Raw genomic sequence first — 24,763 nt, 5'->3', positions numbered from 1 at the left:
TTTTGTAAAAGGCATACGTAGCCTACATATCAATGCATACACACAAACTATCTAGGTCAAATAGGGGAGAGGGGTTGTGCCGTGAGGTGTTGCTTTATCTGTTTTTTGAAACCAGGTTTGCTGTTTATTTGAGCAATATGAGATGGAAGGAAGTTCCATGCAATAAGGGCCCTATATAATACTGTACGCTTTCTTGAATTTGTTCTGGAAACTTGGGGACTGTGAAAAGACCCCCGGTGGCATGTCTGGTGGGATAAGTGTGTGTGTCAGAGCTGTGTGTAAGTTGACTTGTAAGAACTTTGATGATATCTGTACATTATAGGAACAAAAGTACTGTGATGACAAAAGTACAATGATTCTTGTGTTGCTTTTGCTTGAGATTAAGAATCAGTGGTTGACACCTTGCAAGTGCATGAAAAGGTAAACTGTACAAAGTCAGATGTCTATGTGTTGAAACTATATTTTAGGTAACAGATGGATAAAGGGAACTAAGAGTTCCTGTTGATACTATGTTTCAGTCTTACTTCCAGTCTGACATGATAGCAATAAGGGGAAGAGTGATTGGGAAACTAACAGCCAATAACGCAATAAGCTGAACTCCGCCTAGCAGAGACATCTTTGTATTAGCAACTATTAATTATGAGCTTATATGGTGTTTAAGTTAAGGGACATCACCCTGGGCGGGGTGATCCTCAGTAGGGGATAAAAAGGGAAAACACCATCTTTTTAACTGAGTGTCTTGCTTACAAATTGCTGGAAGTGTAAACTCCGGGTTGCAATCCTTATTAAACAAACTAAGCTCTGATCAAATACGTTTTCCTGTGGTCTCTTGTGTGCACATAGGGCAGAATTCCCTTACAGACTATGCAAACAATTTGGGATTTTCAACACATTCACGTTTCTTATGAAAAGAAGAAGTGATGCAGTCAGTCTCTCCTCAACTCTTAGCCAAGAGAGACTGGCATGCATAGTATTTATATCAGTCTTCTGATTACAATGAAGAGCAAAACGTGCCGCTCTGTTCTGGGCCAGCTGCAGCTTTACTAGGTCTTTCCTTGCAGCACTGGACCACACGACTGGACAATAATCAAGATTAGACAAAACTAGAGCCTGCAGAACTTGCTTTTTGGAGTGTGGTGTCAAAAAAGCAGAGCATCTCTTTATTGCAGCTAGACCTCTCCCCATCTTTACAACTATTGAATCTATATGTTTTGACCATGACTGTTTACAATCTAAGGTAATGCCAAGTAATTTAGTCTCCTCAACTTGTTCAACAGCCACACAATTCATTACCAGATTCAGCTGAGGTCTAGAACTTAAGGAATGATTTGTACCAAATACAATGCTCTTAGTTTTAGGGATGTTCAGTACCAGTTTATTAGTGACTTCATTAGCTGTGGTTGCTGATGCGTATATCGTTGAATCATCAGCATACATGGACACACATGCTTTGTTTAATGCCAGTGGCAGGTCATTGGTAAGAATAGAAAAGAGTAGAGGGCCTAGAGAGCTGCCCTGCGGTACATCACACTTTATATGTTTGACATTAGAGAAGCTTCCATTAAAAACCCTCTGAGTTCTAGTAGATAGATAGCTCTGAATCCACATTATGGCAGAGGTTGAAAAGCCATAGCACAGACATTCTTAAACAACAGGTTATGGTCAATAATATCAACGGCTGCATTGAAATCTAACAATAGAGCTCCCACAATCTTCTTGTTATCAATTTCTCTCACCCAATCATCAGTCATTTGTGTCAGTGCAGCACATGTTGAGTGCCCTTCTCTATAAGCATGCTGAAAGTCTGTTGTTAATTTGTTTACAGAGAAATATCATTGTATTTGGTCAAACACAATTTTTCCCAACAGTTTGCTAAGAGCTGGCAGCAAGCTTATAGGTCTGCTGTTAGAACCAGTAAAGGCCGTGTTTACCACTCTTGGGTAGTGGAATTACTTTGGCTTTCCTCCAGGCCTGAGGATAAAATACTTTCTTCTAGGCTCAGATTAAAAATATGACAGATAGGAGAGGCTATAGAGTCAGCTACTGTCCTCAGTAGATTCCCATCTAAGTTGTCAATGTCATTATTGATCGATAACAATTTTTCCACCTCTCCCACACTAACTTTACAAAATGTAATACTTGCACTGCTTTTCTTTCATTATGATTTTTTACAAGTTTTTTTCCCATCATTCTTTATATCATTGATCTTGGCTTCCTAATAAGGTGTATTATTTTGTTGAGTTTGGTCACATCATTTCTCCATTTGCAGTACGTAAGCCAGCCAGACTTATTAGCCACTCCTTTTGCCCCAACTCTTTCAAACATACAGTTTTTAACTTCCTCATCAATCCATGGAGCCTTAACAGATCTAACAGTCAGTTTCTTAACAGGTACATGTTTATCAATAATTGGAAGAAGCAATTTCATAAGGTTTTCCCACAGTCTGAGCTTTTGTAAGCTTTCTCCTCTATGTGCAGTCTCATGTGTTCTTTCAGGCTTCCTAAATGGGCAAAAGCTTTGCACCTGGGAGGAGTGGTAAGGCTTCTCCCCGTTGTGTATTATCTTATGTTGGTTGAGGTTGCTTTTCTGGTTAAAACTCCTTCCACACTGGGAGCAGTGTTAAGGCTTCTCCCCTGTGTCAACTTTCTCATGAGCTTTCAGGTTGCTTAATTGGTTAAAACTCTTTCCACACTGGGAGCAGTGGTAAGGCTTCTCCCCTGTGTGTATTCTCTCGTGTTTGTTCAGGTCCCCTGACCAGTTGAAACACTTTCCACACTAAGCAGTGGTAAGGCTTTTCAACTGTATGTATTCTCTCATGTTTTTTCAGGCTGCTTAATTGGTTAAAACTCTTGCCACACTGGGAGCAGTGGTAAGGCTTCTCCCGTGTGTATTATCTCATGAACTTTCAAGTTCCTTAAATGGTTATAACTCTTTCCACATTGGGAGTAGTGGTAAGGCTTCTCCCCTGTGTGTATTCTCATTTATTTTCTGAGACCCTGACTGGTTGAAAAACTTTCCACACTGTGGGCAGTGGTAAGGCTTTTCAACTGTATGTATTCTCATGTTGTTTCAGGTTCCCTAACTGGTTAAAACACTTGCCACACTGTGAGCAGTGGTAAGGCTTTTCAACTGTATGTCTTCTCTCATGTTGTTTCAGGCTCCTTAATAACCTCTTATGGCTGCAACCCTTGTTCTCAATTTCCGCCTGAAGACATACCCTAATCTAACTGCCTGTAGCTCATGCCTAGAAGCAAGGATATGCATATTCTTGGTATCATTTGAAAGGAAACATTCTGAAGTTTGTGGAAATGTTAATTGAATGTAGGAGAATATAACACAATAGATCTGGTAGAAGAAAATACAAGGAAATAAACATACATTTTCTGTTTTTATTGTTGTAGCATCATTTTTCACATGTACTGGAATAGCCAAACAGTCAGATAGGATGCTGGGGACAATTTAGATGGAGAACACAAACAAGCTGTAGTTGTGCAAAGTTTTAGACTGATAACTTCAGGAATAGGTGAGCTACAAGACATTTAGCATGAAGTCACCCAGGTGTCCCACACAAGTTGCCCAAATGTACCCAAGTGGCCGAATTGGTGAAATGATATATAACTATATACAACAGTGCAAATAACTATATACAACATATCAAAAAGCAATTCTAACACAAAAAAAATTATAAAAATGTTTTAAAAAATATTAGAAAAAAATAAAAACAGGGGTAGAGCCTTTAGAGGTCCTCTACACAATATTTTGCTGCCTGTGCCATGTCCCATAGCAGTCTCTTTCTGAGGTAAAGCAGAGACAAACTGAACACGTGGTGCAGATAATGGGGGACTTCATGTGACACAGAACACAACGACGCCTCCATGCTGTGGCCTTTTGGCCATGAGGCACAGTCATGCCTGCAGTAATGAACTGTGGCATATGAACACCACTGGAGGCAGGAGTAGAGGGGGCAGAGGTAGAGGGGGCAGAGGTAGAGGGGGCAGGAGTAGAGGGGGCAGGAGTAGAGGGGGCAGAGGTAGAGGGGTCAGAGGTAGAGGGGGCAGAGGTAGAGGGGGCAGAGGTAGAGCGGGCAGAGGTAGAGGGGGCAGAATGTGATGCAGTGGACTTTGTGCTATAGCCAGCAAGCTCCTGGATGAGCAGCTCCCTGAAGGCTAGCTGTGAGATGGGGGGCTGTCCACAGCTCTTCGCCATTTCCTTCTGCAGGATGAAGGAATTCACCACAGCAATGTCAATGAAATGGTAAAACAATGTCTTGTACCACTTTTTTGTCTTATGTAGAACATTGTAGTACCCTATCAGTGCGTCTGATAGGTCTACACCTCCCATGCTCTTGTTGTAGTCATTGATGGCTGCAGGAATGGGGACATTTTTGGTGGTCCATGCACCCATGGCGTCTTTCACACGCCTACTGACATGGTCGCCACTGAAGGGCTTGTGAATAGTGGAGCACATCACCACCTCTCTGGTGTCCATCCACTTCACAAACAGCAGGCCATCTTCACGGATCCATCGCATGGTACCCCGCTCAGCCCGCTTAGGCATGTCATTTACCTTGGTCTTCGGAAAGCCCACACTGTTGGTCCGAATAGTGCCACAAGCCCACACCTCCAGCTTCCTCAGGTCTGCAAACAGGGTAGGGCTTGTGTAAAAGTTGTCCACAAAGAGTTTGTAGCCCTTCCCCAGCAGTTGGAAATCCAATAACTCCATCACAGAGTCATAGCTAAGTCCTTTACCAGTCGCACAAGTGTTCTTCCCCTCATAGACAAAGAAATTGCATGTGTATGCACACACAGAATCAGCCAAAACAAACAGCTTGTAACCCCACTTAGTTGGCTTGTTACGCATATATTGTTTTAGGCCAATTCTGGCCTTTGAGGCTACCATCCTCTCATCTATGGACAAGTTCTGGGCGGGCTGAAAATGGGTCTTGCAAGCCTCAACCATGCTGGCGTAGAGAGGTTTGACTTTGCAGAGCCTGTCAAACCTTGCGGTGCCTCTCCTCCTGTCATTCTCCTCATCAACTTCTGGGTCACTGATGTGAAGCGCCCGTGAGATATTTAAAAACCTTGTAGAGGACATGACAGTGGGGGGGAAAGGCAGTTGATATAGTGGGGATGTTTTCCAGTAATCCTTTAGGGTTTTCAACTTCACCAGCCCCATGTAAATTACCAGTGAAAGGTAGCAGAAAATGTCTGACATGGAAATGGGCTTCCATTCCTGTTTCTTTCCTGCTTGCTTCCTAGCCCCATACTTGTTAGTATTGCAAACAAGGGAATCAACAACTGCCGGGGTGAAAAACAGTTGGAAAAGTTGCATCGGGCTATACTTCGATGTCATATCAAGCTGAGGTCCGGGTTGCCTTTTAGGTCTGAAAATTGGAGCACGAGGCTCCACATCTTCCTCCAGCACAGAGTGCCATTGCCCCTCTACCTCTCTACCAGCAGGTTCCACACTTCCCTTCCTCCGCTTCTTTGTTACCCTCTTCCCACCTCTCACCCGGGCAGGGGTAGGTGTGGAGCCGGAGACAGCAGGAGTCCGGCTGAATGAACCCGCTTCAGTGGGGGATGGGCACCTTGGCACCGGAGGCTCCCAGTCGGAGCCGCTATCACTGTGAAAGAAAACATTAAAAAAAAGATTTGTATTGTATGAGCCTTTTATCATCACATAAAATAAACAGATAGGTATTGTATAGAATACTTCACTAAGGTGAAGTGCTGTTCCATTCAACTGCGGCCATTGTTGTGGGCCTGCCCTCCCCCCAACAGCACCCAATGGCTATTTCATATGGAAATGGAGAGGAGTAGCAGGCGCAGTGGCCATGTGTGTGTTTTATGTTCTACTCCATTCCATTTGAATAAAAAATGGAAAATATATATATCTGACATTGAATATATATATATGATGAAATGTGAAATGTGTAAAGTACACATTGGCTATACATAGTGTGTGTATATGTATATATATATATATATATTATATACACACATACATACATACATATACACACACTATGTATAGCCAATGTGTACTTTACACATTTCATCACACATTTCATCGCAAATTGCAAAAAAATATATATATATTTTTTGCAATAAATAAATAATAATATTTATATTTCAAACAACGGCATTAGCAATTACCGGTCCAGAATTGCGTCCTGTCCTTGCAGAAAAAGCTCCTCAATGTTGGAATCATAACTGTATTCACTCACAGATTCTTCAAACAAAAATTCCGTCTCACTTTCTCGATCAATCTCGTCTATAATCTGGTGCAAATCTGTATATTTAGACCTGGATTTAGCTTTTCCAGATTTATTCGCCATGATGTCTTCAATGAAATCTTAGAAATAACCCTTTCCAAAATACAACTTTCCCAACTTTCCAAACAGTGCAGTGCGTAATGAGCTCTGCTGCAACGAGTCCGAAGGTCTATGGCGAAAGAACGTTTGTTACGCTTGCGTTCACAAACAAGGGATGGTGGTCCAACCCATAACATCACATACTGGCATTTACCTCAACTCATTGGCTATCTACCCAGCTAGATTTCAAGAAGATCTGTGGTCATTGGGCAGAAATACAGTCAATCAACGAAGCTTCGCCAATATTACTGGTGCGCAAAGATGTCATTGCTTGTTGTCGTCAAATCAGCTCACTTCGGTCAATACTCCCCGCAAAAAAAACTGTTACGTCTGGCTGTGTTGCAAACATCCAGAGGATTGCAATGAAACCAACCATGACTAGATAAACGATTGTTTACTGTATGTAATTATGTCGAATGCTCCGTAAAAAGTTGATAGAGATGGAAGTCGCGAGGCAAACGGTTTCCAAAATGTTTAGTTTTAGACTACAGAAATGGATTTTATCAAAGAAAACGGCACTTTGTTTGATCACTGGGACCCTCGGGAAGAGAAATAAGAGCAAGATATCAGAATGTATATCATAATTTTACCTTCAGATGTGAATTTGTCAAACCTGTCATGGCGGAAAATGTTTGTTGTTGATCGCTCTTCTCAAACAAAAGCATGGCATTTGTTCTCTGTAATAGCTATTTTAAATCGGAAAACGTAATTTGATTACCAAGATTCTAATCTTTTGAAGCATGTAAGACACTTGCATTTTCAAGAATGTTTAATGTTACGACGTTTTATTTTAGTTAGTCATTATGAAATTTCCCCGGATGTTGTACCGATATCGGTACAGCAGCCATAAGAAGTTAAGAGAAGTTAATTTTACCTCTATTTCTGCTTTTTGTTACTCCTCTCTTTGGCTGGAAAAATTGATGTATTTTTCTGTGACTTGGCTCTAACCTAACATAATCGTTTGGTGTGCTTTCGTCGTAAAACCTTTTTGAAATCGGACACGTTGGCTGGATTTACAACAGGTGTATCTTTAAAATGGTGTGAAATACTTGTATGTTTGAGGAATTTAAATTATGAGATTTCTGTTTTGAATTTGGCGCCCTGCAGTTTCACTGGCTGTTGACGAGGTGGGACGCTACCGTCCCACATACCCTAGTGAGGTTAACAAGAAATTTGTGGAGTGGTTGAAAAACGAGTTATAATGACTCCAACCTAAGTGTATGTAAACTTCGAATGTGTGTATATATATATATATAAAAATCAACAAAAAATATATGCGACCATTTAAACAACTGCATTAGCATGAGAAGCAAAAACCTATTTTACTTACTGGTCTAAAAGTGGATATTTTCCTTCCAAAAACATTTCTTCCGCGCTGGAGTCATAACTGTAGTCACTCACAGAGTCCTCATCCATTCCTTCTGTGTCACTCTCCTGGTCAATGTCTGCAATAATATCATCAAAATGTTTATACTTGGACTGAGATTTAGCTTTTCCACTCTTAGTAGCCATGTTTAACTTTTTCAGATTTGAGAAGTTTGAAGAAGAGAAGGAACTGCTGTGAAACGTAAACTACAGTGTGTCCTGTTTCCTTTCACCAGAGAATGAACTCTGTTGTGCACAGCTCTAGCATGATGGCTGTTTGTCCTACAAACGGCGTTCACATACTGCTGGAAAGCCCAGCTCATTGGCTATCTAGCTAGGTTTCAAAACGATCGGTGGTCATTGGACCAAGACCCTTCATGGGCTAATTCAGGTGTTGTATAGCCAATACATCATGTAGAATGATGAAACAAGTTTGGTTGCCTTCTAGAGTGTCTGAAGATTGCACAGAAACCGAACTTGACCATGTTAAACAAAGTTAGATTTCTAACAAAATTAGATTTCATAAAATTGTTTTGTTGCAAGTTGAGTCGGAATTCATGCAGAACGCTGTTTACAACATGGATGGTGTGAGGATATACAATACCATTCAAGAGTTCGGGGTCACTTAGAAATGTCCTTGTTTTTGAAAGAAAAGCAATTTTTTGTCCATTTTAAAATAACATCAAATTGATCATAAACAAAGTGTAGACATTGTTAATGTTGTAAATGACTATTGTAGCTGGAAATGGCTGATTATCTACAGAGGCCCATTCCCAGAAACCATCACTCCTGTGTTCCAATGGCACGTTGTGTTACCTAATACAAGTTTATCATTTTAAAAGGCTAATTGATCCATTTTTGAGCCTGTAATCAAACCCACAAATGCTGATGCTCCAGACACTCAACTAGTCTAAAGAAGGCCAGTTTTATTGCTTCTTTAATCAGCATAACAGTTTTCAGCTGTGCTAACATAATTGCAAAAGGGTTTTCTAATGATCAATTAGCCTTTTAAAATGATAAACTTGTATTGGGTAACAAAACGTGCCATTGGAACACAGGAGTGATGGTTGCTGATAATGGGCCTCTGTACGCCTATGTAGATATTCCATAAAACAATCTGCCATTTCCAGCTACAACAGTCATTTACAACATTAACAATGTTTACACTGTATTTCTGATCAATTTGATGTTATTTTATTGGACAAAAAAAATGTGCTTTTCTTTCAAAAACAAGGACATTTCTAATTGACCCCAAACTTTTCAACGGTAGTGTATATATAGAAATACACGTTTAAAATGTGTACCAATTGATTGGTCGAAAGAACAGGTGACTAAGTCAATCCAGTCCATCTTCATGTCAACTAACAGAACTCTGCTGGTTGTCCTGGTAACAGATACCAGTGGGCAGATCTAGTGTATTTGTTCAAACTACAGCACTTACTTTGATGTGTCAAATCTGATCCTTTCTTCTCTTCTCTTCCTCTCACAGTTCCACTCAGCCCCGTTGTTTTCCTGCAGTCCACCAGCTGCACAGACAACCTCTTCATACCCAGCAGTAAGGCGCTACCGGGAGAGGCACGACATGGGGACTCCGGGAGGGTGGAAGGGCGAGCGTTGTCCTGGTAATCATAAAGAGGGGACACAGACACATATCATTATGGATGCTGATGTCACTGTTGTCATAAAGTGCTTTACAGAAACCCAGCCCAGACCCCGATAGAGCAAGCTGTATGCTAGACCAAACCAAGCTGTACCATCTGGTGTTCTGATCTGGAGAGACTCTTCTCTTCCTCGTCAGCAGGATGTTGTTGATGCTCCCCAGAGGATCCAGGATAGTCATGTCTCTCTCCTGTGTGAATGAGAACATCAAACAGACAGTAAACTTATGAACTTCTATTGCAATTACAGAGTGCTACAATGAATATATGTCTAAAAAGGGCCTAAATCAGTCACTTTAATTATGCTTTTTTGTTGTTGTGATCAGTGGTATAAAGTACTTTAGTACAAAATACTTTAAAGTATGATTTAAGTAGTTTTTCAAGGAATCTGTACTTTACTATTTATGACTAATTTGACTTTTACATCACTATATGTACTGTATGATGTACTTTTTACTCCATACATTTTCCCTGACACCCAAAAGTACTCATTACATTTTGAAGGCTTAGCTGGACAGGAAACTGGTCCAATTCACGCACTAATCAAGAGAACATCCCTGGTAATCATCACTGCCTCTGATCTGGCGGACTCACTGAACACACGTTTCAATTGTAGATTGTCTGAGAGTTGGAGTGTGTCCCTGGCTATCCGTAAATTTTAAAAAACTAGAAAATGGCACCATCTGGTTTGCTTAATATAAGGAATTTGAAATTATTTATATACTTTTACTTTTGATACTTCAGTATATTTTAGACTTTTACTCAGGAAGTATTTTACTAGGTGACTCACTTTTACTTGGGTAATTTTCTATTTGGGTATCTGTACTTTTACTCAAGTATGACAATTGCGTACTTTTCCCACCACTGTGATGCAAATGTTAAAGGGCCGTTCCACAAAATGGGTTCATTTTGCGTCCCTTTGATATTTTAAGTAGAAATGATGCACTGTATATTATATTTTAAAAGCCTGTTATATTGGAATAAGTGCACTTTAATATTGAACACATAGAGAATTCAATAAATACAATTTTGAAGTGCACAAAATATATGTACCAATGGCAGATTGCCCCTTAAACAATTCCTACAGTACTGAACAACATATTAAAGTGCAGAACTTCAGTATAATGCCCCTTAAAAACCACACATTAGTTAAACAACTGCATAGTTTGTGTCCCTGTTTTTAAGACAGTACTCACTGGTGGTAATCGGAACTTCAGTCTCCTCTTTTATTGAGATATCCTCCTCTTTTACTCGAAAAGGTTCTTCCTCTTCTTTCAATTTTACAGCATCTTCCTCCTTTTTGATTCTGAAAGCTTCTACCTCTTTTTCCACTTTGACAACCTCTTTCCCATATTCCTCTTTCACTGTAATATCATCCTCTTGTTTCTCCTTTTTCATTCTTCAAGCTTCTTTGCCTCCTTTCACCAGAGTTTCTTTCTCCGTCTAGATTTGTGCGTTTATGCTCCGGGAAATTAGCCTAGTGCACTATCAATGTAACACATTTGCTAATTTAACAAGCAAATTACGTTTATAAATGAACCAGTAGATAGGTAAACAGAATTATGTTCGAAACACTAAGAGTAATATACACAAGAATGGTCTAAAGAGTTTTAGGTTTCCTAGCAAAGCACCGCGTGGAACCTTTTGTCAATAGGGGGAGCTGTTAGCATTATTTTTTTTTTTACATTTCCAAATTAAACTGCCTCGTACTCAATTCTTGATCGTACAATATGCATATTATTGTTATTATTGGATAGAAAACAGTCTATAGTTTCTATAGGAGTTGAAATTTTGTCTCTGAGTGGTACAGAACAATTTCTACAGCACTTTTCATGACAGGGTTCAGATTTCAGAAATTTTTACCTCTGATCTGGGGTCTGTTTATAAGGCCACAGTGAATGCTATGAAGAAACCGACACTACCTACGTCTTCCTCTGGGTGTCTGTACGTCATCACGTTTTCAATGAAGTCTATGGGACGTTCACAGCCATTATAAATGACAAAAATGTACAGAGACCCCTCTTTCTCAACGTGCGCCTCAAGCGTGAAGGCCATCGGACCTGCCTCGTTCCAAATCGTTTTCTAACCAGCAGTATTTCTCCGGTCATGTTTTCAGTCGTTATAGTTGTTAAAAACATCATAATGTAGTGAATTTTAACCGTTTTATATCAATTTATATCCGTTTAGTGCGATTTTGAGGAATTTCTTTGTCGTGCACTCTGAAAGTTTGGACACGCTTTAGGGTGTCGGTCGTTGGTGATGGACATTTCGAAGGACAGAGGACATCTATCGACCAAAAGACGTTTATAACATAGAAAGGATACATTGCCCAAGAATATGATGGAAGATCAGCTCAAAGTAAGCAATATTTAATATGATAAACCGTGTTTCTGTCGAAATATTTTAAACGCATACATCGCCATTTTGTTTGGTATAGCTTCACTTGGCCAACCCTGTATTGAAAAGTAAGGATAATTTAAAAAATGTAAATCAGCGGTTGCATTAAGAACTAATTTGTCTTTCGATTCCTGTCAACCCTGTATTTTTTAGTCAAGTATATGATTAGCTTTTAATTAAACTAGATCACTCTGATAGATGACGTCAGACATATTGAGGCTTGATTTCCTAGTATTTTCATTGTGTAACCACGGTTTTGTATGGCTAAATATGCACCTTTTCGAACAAACTGTATATGTATGTTGTAAAATGATGTTACAGGAGTGTCATCGGAAGAATTCTGAGAAGGTTAGTGAAAAAATTAATATCTTTTGGCGGTGGTTACGTTATAGCGCTCTTTGGCTGGAATCGATGCTCTGGTAACGTTGGAACATGTAGTATGCTAACTTATCGATTTATTGTGTTTTCGCTGAAAAACGCTTAGAAAATCTGAAATATGGTCTGAAATCACAAGAACTGGGTCTTTCCATTGCTATGCTTTGTCTATTTTTATGAAATGTTTTATGATGAGTAAATTGGTCATACACGTTGCTCTATCTAGTAATTCTAGTGGATTTGTGATGGTCGGTGCAATTGTAAACTGTGATTTCTACCTGAAATATGCACTTTTTTCTAACAAAAACTATCCTATACCATGAATATGTTATCAGACTGTCATCTGATGGTTTTTTTTATAGGTTATTGGCTATCAATATCTTAGTTGAGCCGAATTGGTGATAGCACCTGAAGGAGTAAGAAACTGATGGAGTTAGAATAGTGGTGTATTTTGCTAACGTGTTTAGCTAATAGATTTACATATTTTGTCTTCCCTGTAAAACATTTTAAAAATCTGAAATGGTGGCTTTATTCACAAGATCTGTATCTTTCATCTGGTGTCTTGGACTTGTGATTTAATGATATTTAGATGCTACTATCTACTTCTGAAGCTATGCTATCTATGCTAATCAGTGTGTGGGGGGTGGGGGGTGCTCCCGGATCCGGGTTTCTGAGGCAGTAAAAGTTAAACCAGAAGCCTTTTGTCGCTGTTTAAGAAGCCCCCTGTCCCGTCCACTAGATTATACGTCACGCAAGAAGCATCACCTGAAAGATGCCCATCCCCATCTGCTGGCTGGAGTGGGTAACGCAGTTTGGAAACAATAGTTACTACACTTTTGTATTGGAAAGAACGTCATAATAATTTAACAATAACCTGATATATTTTCTCTTACGTCTTACAAATAATACCGTCCTGTACACAGACGTAGAAGCTTAATAGTGTAATAAAAATAGCGACCCTGGGTTTATAATTGCGGAAATCGACCCTGCCACACGAGCATGCTTTTGCGGCACAGTCGATAGCGCGCCGGACCTCGGGCTAGAAGGTCGAGGGTTCGAGACCTGCTCCCTACTGTTTCATTACAATATTAATATGTAAATGTTGAATAAATACTTATATGATTAGGTAGTGTTTTAATACACATTTGCTCTGTTCATTTTTTACATTCGTTTTTATTTAGATGTGACGGTACTATTCCCTTAAAGCTACGCTCTTTAAGATACAAATCATCCTGTAAACCAGGGGTGGGCAACTCCAGTCCTCGGGGCCTGATTGATGTCACACTTTTTCTCCCTCCCTAGCAAACACAGCTGATTAATCAAATTGCATTCTAAACTGAAGATCATGAATTGTTGATTATTGGAGTCAGGTGTGTTAGCTGGGGCTGGGGCAAAACTGTGACACTAATCAGGCCCTCGAGGACTGGAATTTCCCAACCCCGCTGTAAACAATAGAGCAAATGCGTCACATTCAAATAGCACTTGATTATCTGTAGTGCTTTACACTGAGTCTACAAAACATTAAGAACACCTGCTCCTTCCATGACATAAACTGATCAGGTGAATACAGGTGAATGCTATGATCCCTTATTGATGTCACAAGTTAAATCCACTTCAATCAGTGTAGATGAAGGAGAGGAGTCAGATTAAATAAGGATTTTTAAGCCTTGCGACAAATGAGACATGAATTGTGTATGTGTATCATTCAGAGGGTGAATGGGGAAGACAAAATATTTAAGTGTCTTTGAACGGGGGATGGTAGTAGGTGCCAGGTGCACCGGTTTGTGTCAAGAACTGCAAAGTTGCTGGGTTTTTCCAGCTCAACAGTTTCCCATGTGTACCAAGAGTGGTCCACCATTCAAACAGTGCCGTTTAAGATGAGGCAGAACGATTTGTTTTTTCATGAGCATGGCCTTAATTCTATTACAGCATATTAGATGACTGCCAATCATATTCCATTCACCCTGTTCAATGTAACAGCGATAGGTTTAGACTACTACATGATACTAACATTTCCCCTATACCTATCATGAGGTTTCTACAACCTAGCCTATGAATTAAGGTTTACAACGTAGGTGCACACTGGTCGAGAGAAAAATTAGAAAAATATATTGACACATTCAATACTGCCTTGCACACACTTGCCTGCATCTAGCTGATATACGGTGTAATCATTAGTCCAACAGTTGCAAACGAGAGTTTCTATTGGACAAATTCAGGTATGTTTATCCCCGTTTTGTTCCGTTTAAGAAACGTTTTTCAACAACAATCGGCGGAATGTGTGATCTAACTTGAACTTTAAGTAGCCTATATTTGATGTGATATATTCCTTTCGAGACAGGATTGTTTCACGGCACAGATCTGGGGAAGTGTACCAAAACATTTCTGCCATATTGAAGGTCCCAAAGAACACAGTGGCCTCCATCATTCTTAAATGGAAGAAGATTGGAACCACCAAGACCCTTCCTAGTGCTGGCCGCTCAGCCAAACTGAGCAATAGGGGGAGAAGGGCCTTGGTCAGAGAGGTGACCAAGAACCCGATGGTCACTCTGACAGAGCTCTATAGTTCTTCTGTGGAAATGGGAGAACCTTCCAGAAGACCAACCATCTCTGCAGCACTCCACCAATTAGGCCTTTATGGTAGAGTGGCCAGACGGAAGCCACTTCCCCGTAAAAGACAAAAGAAAGCCTGCTTGGAGTTTGCCAAAAGGCACCTAAAGGACTTTCAGGATCGAGGGAAAGATGAATGGAGAAAAGTACAGAGAGATCCTTGATGAAAACCTGCACCAGAGCTCTCTCCAGTGATGTTCGATCCGGTTCAAGTCCGAGCTCTGGCTGGCCCACTCAAGGACGTTCCGAGACTTGTCTCGAAGCCACTTTTGCGATGTCTTGGCTGTGTGCTTAGGGTCATTGTCCTGTTGGAAGGTGAACCTTTGTCCCAGTCTGAGGTCCTGAGCAGGATTTTATCAAGGACCTCTCTGTACTTTGCTCCGTTCATCTTTGCCTCGATCCTGACTTGTCTCCCAGTCCCCTTTTAAATTATACGAGAAAAGAATATTCAATTGTATTTATATCAGCAAGCAAGACTAAATTCAATAGGACGATTTATATAATGAATATGAATTCGGAGGGCAGAAATGATTAATTATTAAAGCATTAGATCTCTAACTAAAAGCTTCAATCATACAAAAGTTCTACTTTTATTCCGACCTGGTTCTCTATCAGATTAGTAAGAATGTCTCACCCGATGTTCAAGAATGGCCTTTTTCTCTTTATTCAGATTACAACCTCTCACTTTCAGTTATTTTAAAATGAAATCATCTCCAAAAGATCGTTATTTTTAAAACAAGCCTTAGAAAGTTGGTTGCAATTTCAGTTTAATCCACCAGAAAAGACCAAACAAATAATACAAAAAAATGGTTAAACTCAAATATAGTAACTGATCAGAATAAATAAATAAAATTGATTACATGAAAAAGGTATAATCTTTGTAAATTATACCATCAATAGGACTGGTGGAGTTGTCACACATGCAGCTCATAAACATATATGGAAATGTCTGCTCTACCCAAAATTACAACCAACTAATTGCAGCATTACCACAAAAATGGAAGAGACAAGTGGAAGGGGGGAAATGGAAGAATCTTGTCTGTCAGCCCTGCTTTAAAGACAAAACTTGGTTCATGAAAATTGTGAATGACACCAGATTCAAAACTTAGAATTTTTCAATTGAAATTATTATACAAAATATATATGGGGATACAACGAACCTCTGCAGATTTAGCGGCGAAGAGACAGAATCATTAGATCATTTGTTTTGGTACTGTCCATATGTTGCTTGTTTTTGGTCGCAGGTCAAGGAATGGCAACATTTACCTGGAGCTAACTCTGCAGACAGCACTACTGAATGATTTGAAAAGTCAGAGTCAATTGATTAATAAAATAATAATACTTTTAGCAAACATGTTTATTTTTAATTTACAATCTGTAGCAACGATGAGAATATAAAAGTCAATAACTTTTGTGAAACAGCACAGTTAAAGATATATGGCAAATAGAAATCAAACGGGGTGATCTTCAGAGATAGATGGGAGAGGTTTAGGGTAACTGAAGGATAGGACTGGATGGTCTTCAGAGATAGATGGGAGAGGTTTAGGGTAACTGAAGGATAGGACTGGATGGTCTTCAGAGATAGATGGGAGAGGTTTAGGGTAACTGAAGGATAGGACTGGGTGGTCTTCAGAGATAGATGGGAGAGGTTTAGGGTAACTGAAGGATAGGACTGGATGGTCTTCAGAGATAGATGGGAGAGGTTTAGGGTAACTGAAGGATAGGACTGGGTGGTCTTCAGAGATAGATGGGAGAGGTTTAGGGTAACTGAAGGATAGGACTGGGTGGTCTTCAGAGATAGATGGGAGAGGTTTAGGGTAACTGAAGGATAGGACTGGGTGGTCTTCAGAGATAGATGGGAGAGGTTTAGGGTAACTGAAGGATAGGACGGGGTGGTCTTCAGAGATAGATGGGAGAGGTTTAGGGTAACTGAAGAATAGGATTAAAAACAAACTAAATATAACTATTGTAAAATACATTGTGTCTGTAAAATGTACATAGTATGTAGAAGCTGGACGTAGAAGCCTAATAGTTGTTGCACATTAGTTTCCTCCAATCAGGGGGTGGTAGGGTTAGTGGAAAACAAAGGAAAATATATGTTTATACATACAGTGCCTTTGGAAAGTATTCAGGTTTTTAGAAATTATTACAAATGTATATATTTTTTTAAACAGAAATACCTTTTTTACATAAGTATTCAGACCCTTTGCTATGAGAATTGAAATTGAGCTCAGGTGCATCTTGTTTCCATTGATCCTCCTTGAGATGTTTCTACAACTTGATTGGAGTCCACCTGTGGTAAATTCAATTGATTGGACATGATTTGGAAAGGAACACACCAGTCTATATAAGGTCCCACAGTTTACAGCACAAGTCAGAGCAAAAACCAAGCCATGAGGTTGAAGGAATTGTCCGTAGAGCGCCGACACAGGATTGTGTCGAGGCACAGATCTGGGGAAGGGAGACAAAAAAAAAATCTGCCGCATTGAAGTTCCCAAAGAACACAGTGGCTACCATCAGTCTTAAATGGAAAAGTTTGGAACCACCAAGGCTCTTCCTAGAGCTGGCCGCCTGGCCAAACTGAGCAATCAGGGGAAGAAGGGCCTTGGTCAGGCAGGTGACCAAGAAGCTGATGGTCACTCTGACAGAGATCTAGAGTTCCTCTGTGGAGATGGGAGACACCAACACTCACCTAAATAGCACATATACCACTGGGTGAGAGAAGTTTTCATTGTATTTAGGCAGCATTATATGAAGTGTTATTTGTTGTCAACAATGAGCCTTGGTCAATTTAGCTCGGAATATGCAATCTGTCACCTAATCCTTCCTAATAGGCAGGCCAATCATGGAGGAAAGTATTGGCTGTAAGAAGTAAGAGAAAATAACATCTGGTAGTTTTTAAATTACTTCTTATGACATTGCTTGTCAGACGGAACATTGTAAATCATATTTTTCCAAATTGCGTTACCCACTCCAGTCAGCAGATGGCGATATGAGATTTTCAGGTGATGCTTCTTGCGTGACGTATAATCTAGTGGACGGGACAGGAGGCTTCTTCAACAGCGACAAAAGGCTTCTGATTTAACCACGTTGTGCTTTGCTAGGAAACCTAAAACCGAAACATTGAAGCTCCTTAGACCAATCTTGTGTATATTACTCTTAGTGTTTTGAACATAATTCTGTTTACCACTGGTTCATTTGAACGTAATTTGTTTGTTAAATTAGCTAATGTGTTACATTGATACTGCACTAGGCTAATCTCCCGGATCATAAACTCACTAATCTAGACGGAGAAAAACTCTGGTGAAAGGAGGCAAAGAAGCTTTCAGGATGATAAAGGAGGAAGAGGAGGCTATCACATTGAAACAAGAGGATGATATTACAGTGAAAGAGGAATATGGGAAAGAGGTTGTCAAAGTGGAAAAAGAGGTAGAAACTTTCAGAATCAAAAAGGAGGAAGATGCCGTAACATTGAAAGAGGAGGAAGAACCTTTTGGAGTAAAAGAGGAGGATATCTCAATAAAAGAGGAAGACGTTTTGGGAGTGAAAAATGAGACTGAAGATCCGATTACCACCAGTGAGTACTGACTTAAAAACAGGGACACAAACTATGCAGTTGTTGAACTAATGTTTTTTAAAGGGGCATTATACTGAAGTTCTGCACTTTAATATGTTGTTCAGTACTGTAGGAATTGTTTCTGGGGCAATCTGCCATTGGTACATATATTTTGTGCCCTTAAAATGCTAGCCCTTCCACCCTCCCGGGGTCCCCGTGTCATGCCTCTCCCGGTAGCACCTCACTGCTGGGTATGAAGAGGTTGTCTGTGCTGCTGGTGGACTGCAGGAAAACAACGGGGCTGATTGGAACTGTGAGAGGAGGAGAAGAGAAGAAAGGATCAGATTTGACTCATCAAAGTAAGTGCTGTAGTTTAGTTTGAACAAATACAATAGATCTGGTATCTGTTACCAGGACAACCAGCAGAGTTCTGTTAGTTGACATGAAGATGGACTGGTATCTGTTACCAGTAGGGCTGTCACAGACTAATAAACATCTTGTTTGACTTAGTCACCTGTTCTTTCGACCAATCAATTGGTTCACATTTTAAACGTGTGTTTCTATATATACACAACCGTTGAAAAGTTTGGGGTCAATTAGAAATGTCCTTGTTTTTGAAAGAAAAGCACATTTTTTGTCCAATAAAATAACATCAAATTGATCAGAAATACAGTGTAAACATTATTCATGTTGTAAATGACTGTTGTAGCTGGAAATGGCAGATTGTTTTATGGAATATCTACAGAGGCCCATTATCAGCAACCATCACTCCTGTGTTCCAATGGCACTTTGTGTTACCTAATCCAAGTTTATCATTTTAAAAGGCTAATTGATCATTAGAAAACCCTTTTGCAATTATGTTAGCACAGCTGAAAACCGTTATGCTGATTTAAAGAAGCAATAAAACTGGCCTTCTTTAGACCAGTTGAGTGTCTGGAGCATCAGCATTTGTGGGTTTGATTACAGGCTCAAAATGGATCAATTAGCCTTTTAAAATGATAAACTTGGATTAGGTAACACAACGTGCCATTGGAACACAGGAGTGATGGTTGCTGATTATGGGCCTCTGTACGCCTATGTAGATAATCAGCCATTTCCAGCTACAATAGTCATTTACAACATTAACAATGTCTACACTGTGTTTATGATCAAATTTATGTTATTTTAAATGGACAAAAAAATTGCTTTTCTTTCAAAAACAAGGACATTTCTAAGTGACCCCGAACTCTTGAATGGTATTGTATATCCTCACACCATCCGTGTTGTAAACAGCATTCTGCATGAATTCCGACTCAACTTGCAACAAAACAATTTTATGAAATCTAATATTGTTAGAAATCTAACATTGTTTAACATGGTCAAGTTCGGTTTCTGTGCAATCTTCAGACACTCTAGAAGGCAACCAAACTTGTTTCATCATTCTACATGATGTATTGGCTATACAACACCTGAATTAGCCCATGAAGGGTCTTGGTCCAATGACCACCTATCGTTTTGAAACCTAGCTAGATAGCCAATGAGCTGGTCTTTCCAGCAGTATGTGAACGCCGTTTGTAGGACAAACAGCCATCATGCTAGAGCTGTGCGCAACAGAGTTCATTCTCTGGTGAAAGGAAACAGGACGCACTGTAGTTTACGTTTCACAGCAGTTCCTTCTCTTCTACAAACTTCTCAAATCTGAAAAAGTTAAACATGGCTACTAAGAGTGGAAAAGCTAAATCTCAGTCCAAGTATAAACATTTTGATGTTATTATTGCAGAAATTGACCAGGAGAGTGACACAGAAGGAATGGATGAGGACTCTGTGAGTGACCACAGTTATGATTCCAGCGCGGAAGAAATGTTTTTGGAAGGGAAAGATCCACTTTTAGATCAGTAAGTAAAATAGGTTTTTGCTTCTCATGCTAATGCAGTTGTTTAAATGGTCGCATATTAATTTGATATTTTTTATTTATTTATATATATATATTTATACACACAGTCGAAGTTTACATAAACTTAGGTTAGAGTCATTATAACTCGTTTTTCAACCACTCCACAAATTTCTTGTTAACCTCACTAGGGTATGTGGGACGGTAGCGTCCCACCTCGTCAACAGCCAGTGAAACTGCCGGGCACCAAATTCAAAACAGAAATCCCATAATTTAAATTCCTCAAACATACAAGTATTTCACACCATTTTAAAGATACACCTGTTGTAAATCCAGCCAAAATGTCCGATTTCAAAAAGGTTTTACGACGAAAGCACACCAAACGATTATGTTAGGTTAGAGCCAAGTCACAGAAAAATACAGCCATTTTTCCAGCCAAAGAGAGGAGTAACAAAAAGCAGAAATAGAGGTAAAATTAACTTCTCTTAACTACTGATCCCGGATCCGGGTTTGAAAATAGACAACATACGGTGATCGCCACAAATAGTCATATTAAACATTCCTGAAAATACAAGTGTCTCACATGCTTCAAAAGCCTAGAATCTTGATAATCCAACTGCGTTGTCAGATTTAAAAAAGGATTTACTGCGAAAGAATAGGATGCGATTATCTGAGCTCAGCGCTCCATAACAAACTACTTTTTCAACCAGCACTAGCGTAACATTATCACAGATTGCGTTGAAATAAATTGTTTACCTTTGAAGATTTTGCTCTGTTTGCAATCCGAAGGCTCATTTTTACACACTGAATGGTCTTTTGTTCGGTTAAATCCATTTTTTTATAGCCTAACACGAAACATTTTGTGAATGCTTATGTCGTTGAATTTAATTTCATTAAATTTTCGACGAAACATCCGACCTAAATACACTGACTAAACCTGACGTTATCCAGTCATGTTTGGTTCCCTTGCAATCAACTGTTTGTTTGTAACACAACCAAACTTGATGGGTGATTTCGTGGGACGTATTGAGACGAAAAAAACGATTGGAAGACAACGAGTAACGAGCTCATTGTGCACCAATTATATGACCACTGTCTCGTTGATTGACTGTATTTTAACCCAATGACCACTCATCGTCTTGAAATCTAGCTGGGTAGATAGCCAATGAACAGAGGTAAATGGCACTATCAAATGGTTCTTTGTTTGAAGACCAACCCATACATGAAACGCAGGCGTAACGAGTGTCTTTTACCTTTGCGTTTAGATCTGGAAGGAAGGAAAGTTATTACGCACAGCAGTATTTCGGCAACTTGCATCTTCAGCTGTTTATTTATCCAACATCATGGCGAATAAGTCAGGGAAAGCTAAATCTAAGACTAGATATACGAATGTAGACAACATTTTAGAGGAAATTGATCGTGAAAGTGATACAGAACTGTTTTTTGAGGAAGACTCCATTAGCGATCACTCCTATGATTCTGAAACTGAGGCCTATTTTTTTGAACGGAGAGGACATTGTTTTGGACTGGTAAGTTCTTGTCACGCTAATGCCGTTGTTTGAAATTAATAATATAAAATATTATTTGTGATTGTTTTTACGTTTTATTTGCAATAAAAATGTAATGAAATGTGTAAAGTACACGTTGGCTATTCATTGTGAGTGAGGATACATTTGTATGTATGTGAACGACCCATAGCCTATGTTTGTGTGTGTGTGTATATATATATATATATATATATAAATGGAATGGAGTAGAATGTAACAGCAAACCCATACATCTCAACAGAGCCAGCATGCTTTCTCTAATTAGGCTATATATTACGGTTAGAGGTTAGAGGGAGCATGGCCGAGGCGCGTGTGTCTGTTGCTACACCCCACCCCCACATGAAATGGCCTATTTGAGGCAGGCCCACAAAATGGCCAAAGTGAAATGGAACAGCACTTTATGTTCCCTGTACTCTATATATCTGTTTATTATACCTGTTGATACAGGGCTCATATGTGAAACTATTCTAACTGAAAATGTTCATTCACAGTGGCACTGATTCCGACTGGGAGCCCCCAGCGCCAACTTGTTCATCCAGCTGGACCCCTGCTGTCTCTGGGCCATCTACAGGTGTGAAGGCACCGACAAAGAAGCGGAAGAGGGGAAGTGTGCCACCTGCTAACAAAGGGACAGAAGGGCGTTGGCACACTGTCCTAGAAGATGATGTGGAGCCACCCCAACCAACTTTTCGGCCGAAAAGGAAGCCAGGACCTCAGGTGAACTCGACCACAACTTACAGCCCCCTTCAGCTTTTTCAGTTGTTTTTCACACAATCCGTTGTAGATTCGCTCGTGTCTAACACGAATAAGTATGGGAAGAAGAAGCAGGCAGGAAAAAAGGTAGCATGGAAGCCCATATCCATGTCAGACTTTTTCTGCTACCTTTCACTGGTCATCTACATGGGGATGGTGAAGCTGAAAAGCCTGACGGACTACTGGAAAACGTCATCACTCTACCAACTGCCTTTCCCCATGACTGTTATGTCCTGCAAAAGGTTTCTGGTTCTTTCACAGGCGCTTCATATCAGTGACCCAAAGGTTGATGAAGCGAATGACAAGAAGAGAGGCACAGCAACGTTTGATAGACTGTGCAAAATCAAACCTCTCTACTCCAGCATTGCTGAGGCCTGCAAGATGTACTTTCAGCCAGCCCAGAACGTGTCAATCGATGAGAGGATGGTAGCCTCAAAGGCCAGAATTGGCCTCAAACAATACATGCGAAACAAACCAACCAAGTGGGGTTACAAGCTGTTTGTGTTGGCTGATTCTGTGTGTGCCTACACATGCAATTTTTTTGTCTTTGAGGGGAAGAACAGTTTTGCTACCGGTAAGGGACTTGGCTATGACTCTGTAATGGAGTTATTGGATTTTCAACTGCTAGGGAAGGGCTACAAACTGTTTGTGGATAACTTCTACACAAGCCCTACCCTGTTTGCAGACCTTAGGAAGCGGGAAGTGTGGGCTTGTGGCACCATTCGTACCAACAGGGTGGGCTTTCCGAAGACGAAGGTGAACGACATGCCTGAGCGGGCTGAGCGGGGGACCATGCGATGGGTCCGTGAAGATGGCCTGCTTTTTGTAAAGTGGATGGATACCAGAGAGGTGGTGATGTGCACAACAATCCACAAGTCCTTCAGTGGGGATCATGTGGTCAGGCGTGTGAAGGATGGTGCCGGGGTATGGACCACCAAAAATGTCCCCATTCCAACTGCAGTAAAGGACTACAACAAGAGCATGGGAGGTGTGGACCTATCAGATGCGCTGATAGGCTATTACAATGTTCTGCATAAGACAATGAAATGGTACAAGACCTTCTATCATTTCGTCGACATTGCTGTGGTGAATGCATTCATCCTACACAAAGAAATGGCTAAGAGCTGTGGAAAGCCCTTCCTCTCACAGAAAGCCTTCAGAGAGCAGCTCATCAAGGAGCTTGCTGGCTACAGCACCACTGCACCATGCCCTGTCCCTTCTGCTCCTGCCACAAGTGTTCATCTGCCCAAATATATTTGTGCAGGCATGGATGTGCCTAAGGGCCAAAAGGGCACAGCATGGAGGCGTTGCTGTGTTGTTTGCAAGATGAAGTCCCCCATCACCTGCACCACATGCTCGTGACCCTCTGCTTTACATCAGAAAGAGACTGCTATGGCATCTGGCATCAGCAGCAGAATATTGTGTAGAGCTTTGGCAAAGTGGGTGTGGTTATATCCTTCCTGTTTGGCCCTGTCCGGGGGTCTCATCGGATGGGGCCACAGTGTTTCCTGACCCCTCCAGTATTTATGCTGCAGTAGTTTTCTATTAACAGTGTGATTTAGAGCAAAAAGCAGAAACAGGGACAAATCAGAAACCTGGAAAACCTAAACGGAGAAAATGGAATTGGGTAAAAAAATAAAAAAAATAATTGATAGAGATGTTATAGAGCCCTAAATAATGTATAAATGTTCTCTTATTACTGGATTATCGAGGGATAGTGTAGAGTAACAGCTGTGTCCTTTAACCTCCCTGCTCCTCAATACTTATTCCACTGGATCAAAGCTTCAGCCAAGTAGGATACATGATAGTGGCAACACATGGAGTTGGGTTGGATATAGTCATGGTAGGATACATGATAGTGGCAACACATGGAGTAGGGTTGGATATAGTAATGGTAGGATACATGATAGTGGCAACACATGGAGTTGGGTTGGATATAGTCATGGTAGGATACATGATAGTGGCAACACATGGAGTAGGGTTGGATATAGTCATGGTAGGATACATGATAGTGGCAACACGTTGGGTTGGTTATAGTCATGGTAGGATACATGATAGTGGAAACACATGGAGCTGGGTTTGATATAGTCATGGTAGGATACATGATAGTGGCAACACAAGGAGTTGGGTTGGATATAGTCATGGTAGGATACATGATAGTGGAAACACATGGAGTAGGGTTTGATATAGTCATGGTAGGATACATGATAGTGGCAACACATGGAGTTGGGTTGGATATAGTCATGGTAGGATACATGA

At 40.3% G+C, this 24,763-nt stretch overlaps 1 protein-coding gene across 2 annotated transcripts in view; it reads left to right on the top strand.

Annotated features, from left to right (window-relative positions):
- Positions 1-24,517, top strand: part of LOC129845742 (piggyBac transposable element-derived protein 4-like) — a 98,346-nt gene extending 73,829 nt beyond the window's left edge. Inside the window, exons 1-3 of one of the 2 annotated variants that reach the window (XM_055913631.1) lie at positions 18,559-18,693; positions 20,094-20,208; positions 22,243-24,517. In XM_055913631.1, the coding sequence (XP_055769606.1) occupies positions 18,588-18,693; positions 20,094-20,208; positions 22,243-23,866 (1,845 nt within the window). In that variant the 5' untranslated portion in view covers positions 18,559-18,587 and the 3' untranslated portion in view covers positions 23,867-24,517. Of the gene's footprint in view, positions 1-18,558; positions 18,694-20,093; positions 20,209-22,242 lie in introns of those variants that run through there. The other variant, XM_055913630.1, reaches the window with a different exon arrangement.
- Positions 24,518-24,763: the final 246 nt, after the last annotated feature.

The sequence above is a fragment of the Salvelinus fontinalis genome, unplaced genomic scaffold, assembly GCF_029448725.1.
Source record: "Salvelinus fontinalis isolate EN_2023a unplaced genomic scaffold, ASM2944872v1 scaffold_0355, whole genome shotgun sequence".
Lineage (NCBI taxonomy): Eukaryota > Metazoa > Chordata > Actinopteri > Salmoniformes > Salmonidae > Salvelinus > Salvelinus fontinalis.
This window is presented reverse-complemented; position numbering and strand designations above follow the sequence as displayed.